General features: G+C 42.1%; 1 protein-coding gene across 3 annotated transcripts in view; it reads right to left on the bottom strand.

Moving 5' to 3' along the window:
• Positions 1-242: 242 nt before the first annotated feature.
• LOC138796682 (homeobox protein notochord-like) overlaps positions 243-4,452 on the bottom strand; it is a 5,368-nt gene continuing 1,158 nt past the window's right edge. For 2 of the 3 annotated variants that reach the window (XM_069976315.1, XM_069976314.1), the window contains exons 2-4: positions 2,047-2,522; positions 1,722-1,921; positions 243-1,307 (exon numbers count right to left, since the gene is read on the bottom strand). In XM_069976315.1, coding sequence (XP_069832416.1) covers positions 1,137-1,307; positions 1,722-1,921; positions 2,047-2,392 — 717 coding nt within the window. In that variant the 5' untranslated portion in view covers positions 2,393-2,522 and the 3' untranslated portion in view covers positions 243-1,136. Of the gene's footprint in view, positions 1,308-1,721; positions 1,922-2,046; positions 2,523-3,580; positions 3,640-4,452 lie in introns of those variants that run through there. The other variant, XM_069976316.1, reaches the window with a different exon arrangement.

Raw genomic sequence — 4,452 nt, 5'->3', positions numbered from 1 at the left:
CCCATAGGACTTTACTAACAAATATTTTTTTAGTAAAATGAGGCCAATAACCCAGTATGGAGAGACCTTCCCCAAAATGGTGGATGAAACCCTATATAAACTTACCCATAGGTAGCGTAAAAGTAAAAAACACCAAAACACTGAGTAAAATAGAGTTTAAAAAAATCTTTATATAAAAAAGAGCATATAAATAAATTACAGTATGAAACATGTCATAAATAATGGCGTATGTACAATCCTTCGTATAACTTACAGCGGCCCTTCACAAATGACCCCCATGGACTCTGCAAGAGCAAGGAAGCTAAAAAAATATACGAGCATTGTCTAAAAATTAAGAACATGGCTGCTTTCTTTCAGCAAGAGCGCCACACCTGTCCATAGTCAGTACCATTCACTAAAAAAGGGTGGTGACCTGCAATACCATATGCAACCTGTAAACAGGGTGGCGCTCTTTCTGAAAAATAAATTTTTTTTTAAAAAAGCAGGCACATTTCTCATCCTGAATTTCCCCTTTAAGTCTGTTGCAAGTTAACCAGGGGAGAGTCCCATGATGCACTGCAATAAGTCATCTAAAGCATATAAAAAAGAACAGTAACACAGTTACTAGTAAGGAGCACAGTAAGATAAGCTACATATCATATACACTGTGTCCTATGTCCCCCGGCCGAGAGGGTCTACGTCCACCCCCTTACGTCCGTCTTAGATCAAAGCCGCCCCCTCCAGATCAGGACTGTATGAAGCCAACGTTCAGCATGTACGGAAGACAATAGAAAAGCATTTATAGTCCTTCAGACCAACAAAAAAGTCCAGAAGTGCCCCTATGGTCCACTCTCCGGTCTATAGTAATAGGACATCCAGGCGTTGGGCCAAGTCACGGGTCACGTCAGAGAGGACACCAGGTCTCAGGTCGTCGCCAAGGGCCAAAAACTTCTGGTTGTTCTTCACCAATGGGTTGGCTCGTTGGGTATCCATCTCATAGTCTTTAGTGCTTTTTTTTTTTTTTTTGGCAAAGGAGAAGGTTATCCTCCTGTAGTAGTCTGCAGAGTCCTTATCCTCGACCCCCGTCATCCAGTTATACTGAACAGTCAATGTTCTAGTGGTCAACAGATAGGACAAGAAGCTGACGCGTGTGCGGCCTAGAGCTCCACATCCACATCATCCTCATCCTCCTCCTCCATCTCCCGCTCATCTGTATGCTCGGAGGCCTGGTCTGCGGGGAGGACACCATACTGGGACAGCTTGGCCTTCTTCTGCTCCAGACTCTGTTTCCTCCACTTGATGCGACGGTTCTGGAACCAGACCTTCACCTAAGGGGGGGGGGGGGGGGGGACGGAGAAAGGGTTAAGATTTGGTGACCACAATGGGAACCTAGAACTCCAATATGTTATAGCAAGGGTAGGGAACCTTGACTCTCCAGCTGTTGCAAAACTACAACTCCCATCATGCCTGGACAGCCTTCGGCTGTCCAGGCATGATGGGAGTTGTAGTTTTGCAACAGCTGGAGAGCCAAGGTTCCCTACCCCTCTCTATAGCCATGCCATAGAGAAATGGACTGTAGTTTTCCCAACTCCCAGCATGCCTGTGCTTCAAACCACAGCATGATGGGAGTCATAGTTTTGCAAAAACTGTTGACTACCAAGTTATATACATGATCACTGCAACCCCCATGTGTACTTTTTACTATGAGACCCCCCTTAAAATGATACTAGACCATCTCTTACCTGAGTCTCTGTGAGGTTGAGGGTAGCCGCCAGGTCCACTCTCTCAGTCCCCACCATGTATTGCTGCTTGAGGAACTCCTTCTCTAGTCTCTCCAGCTGCTCTGGAGTAAAGACAGTCCTGATCCTCTTCATCTTACAAGATCCAGTCCTCCAGGACAGAGAATCCACTGGGCTGCCAGGACAATGTGGGTATGCAAGTCCTACAACAAACACAAGGTGGCGCTGTTAGCATAGGAAATCAAAGGACTCAGCTACAAGTAGATACAATTGCAACTCTAGAAGGGAACTACAGGTCTCAGCATTGTAGAAGTTTCAGCAATCTTACCTTTCTCCTTGCACAGGGGGTCTGAGCAGATACAGTCTCCTCTGGGCATCCTCATGTGGTGCTGGGGCTGGCCATAGGTGGAGTAGCCAGCTGCAGGCTTGTAGAGCCACACTGGAGGGTAGGGCATAGCCCCATAGGAGTAGCCATAGTGCACTGAGGGGGGAGAGGGGCTCTGCCAGCTGGGTCGCTCCAGAAAGACTTTGGCTGCAGGTTTATCCGACTTGGCCAGGATGGAGTCGATGTTGAAGGAGATCTTGGGGCTCCTCTGCACCTCGGTGGCCATTGGCATGGTGGGAGGCTGAGCAAAGTGATGGGCAAAGCCTGGGAAGACTGGATTGTGGAGCATGTCTGCTGGGAGAAAGTATCCTCAGGTGGAGAGTAATATCCAAGGGCCCCAGGCAGGTGAGCTGTGCTGTGTGCAATGGACGACTAGTGTCCAGGGGGCTGAGGGGGCTCCTTATATCCACAGCCCCTGACTGTGAAATGCAAAGAGACTATTAGTATGCAAATAGCCCAGGGAGCAGGAGAGGGGCTGAGGGGAGTGGGAGAGGGGCTGAGGGGAGTGGGACAGGGTTCACACCTCCAGCCCTCTACAAACAAAACTCCACTGCCTGAGGGGAGGAGAGAGGAAATGGCAATGATGTTATGTATGTGCACAGAACAACCACCACCCCCTGACCTCCCAGCCAATGGGGACCCCCAGCCAGGGCAACACACCACAACACCTGCAAGGGAGCCAGATAGAAATCCATAGATACATAATAGATACATGATAGATAGGAGATAGATAGATAGATAGATAGATAGATAGATAGATAGATAGATAGGAGATAGATAGATAGATAGATAGATAGATAGATAGATAGATAGATAGATAGATAGGAGATAGATAGATAGATAGATAGATAGATAGATAGATAGATAGATACATAGATAGATAGATAGATAGATAGATAGATAGATAGATAGAAAATAGATAGGAGATAGATAGATAGATAGATAGATAGATAGATAGATAGATAGATAGATAGATAGGAGATAGATAGATAGATGATAGATAGATAGATAGATAGATAGGAGATAGATAGATAGGAGATAGATAGATATATAGGAGATAGATAGATAGATAGATAGATAGATAGATAGGAGATAGATAGATAGATAGATAGATAGATAGATAGATAGATAGATAGATAGATAGGAGATAGATACATGATAGATAGATAGATAGATAGATAGATAGATAGATAGGAGATAGATAGATAGATAGATAGATAGATAGATAGGAGATAGATAGATACATGATAGATAGATAGATAGATAGATAGATAGATAGATAGATAGATAGATAGATAGATAGATAGGAGATAGATAGATAGATAGATAGATAGATAGATAGGAGATAGATAGATAGATAGATAGATAGATAGATAGATAGATAGATAGATAGATAGGAGATAGATAGGAGATAGATAGATAGATAGATAGATAGATAGATAGATAGATGGATGATATGTAGGACAGGTGACACTACCAATGTGCAGTTCCAGTTCTAACGTTATTTATTTATTTTCAGTTTATTTATTATTCATTGGTTTTAAACTTTTAACGGTCAGGATGACGGTTACCTGTCACTCTCAGTCATAGCCGAGCCGTGACCTCTCACCTGTGGCATCTCCAACTGTTACAGAACTACAACTCCCAGCATGTGGAGAGCCGGGGATTGTAGTACACTGTGCTGGGTGTATATGCCATGTCTATATGATAACGCTGCAGTATATAGGAATATATAATATACAACGTTTCTATATAGATGTATCATATACATGGAAAGATAACCCTACCTAGAGAATGTATATATATATATATATATATATATCATCCAGTGTCATAGAGAATGTATATATATATATATATATATATATATATATATATATATATATATATCCTCCAGTGTCATAGAGAATGTGTGTGTGTGTGTATATATATATATATCCTCCAGTGTCATATAGAATGTATATATATATATATATATATATATATATATCCTCCAGTGTCATAGAGAATGTGTGTGTGTGTGTATATATATATATCCTCCAGTGTTGTATAGAATGTGTATATATATATATATATATATATATATATATATATATATATATATATATATATATACTCCATTGCCATCCCACTAGCAGAGGAAACATAATATTTATAGGAGAGCCAGGAGCCGCCATATGTCCCCCTGAAGTTCACTGTTATTATTGCTGCTCCCTGGGGGTCCTGTCATTATAAATAATTGTTATAATGATACATTACACTAAGGAGAGAGACCCAGATCCCCCGGGACCTCGAGGAAGAAAACAGCGCCAGAGAATGGGAAAAGTCGCTGCCGATATTAATTAGTCG

The sequence above is a fragment of the Dendropsophus ebraccatus genome, chromosome 7 (assembly GCF_027789765.1).
Source record: "Dendropsophus ebraccatus isolate aDenEbr1 chromosome 7, aDenEbr1.pat, whole genome shotgun sequence".
NCBI lineage: Eukaryota > Metazoa > Chordata > Amphibia > Anura > Hylidae > Dendropsophus > Dendropsophus ebraccatus.
This window is presented reverse-complemented; position numbering and strand designations above follow the sequence as displayed.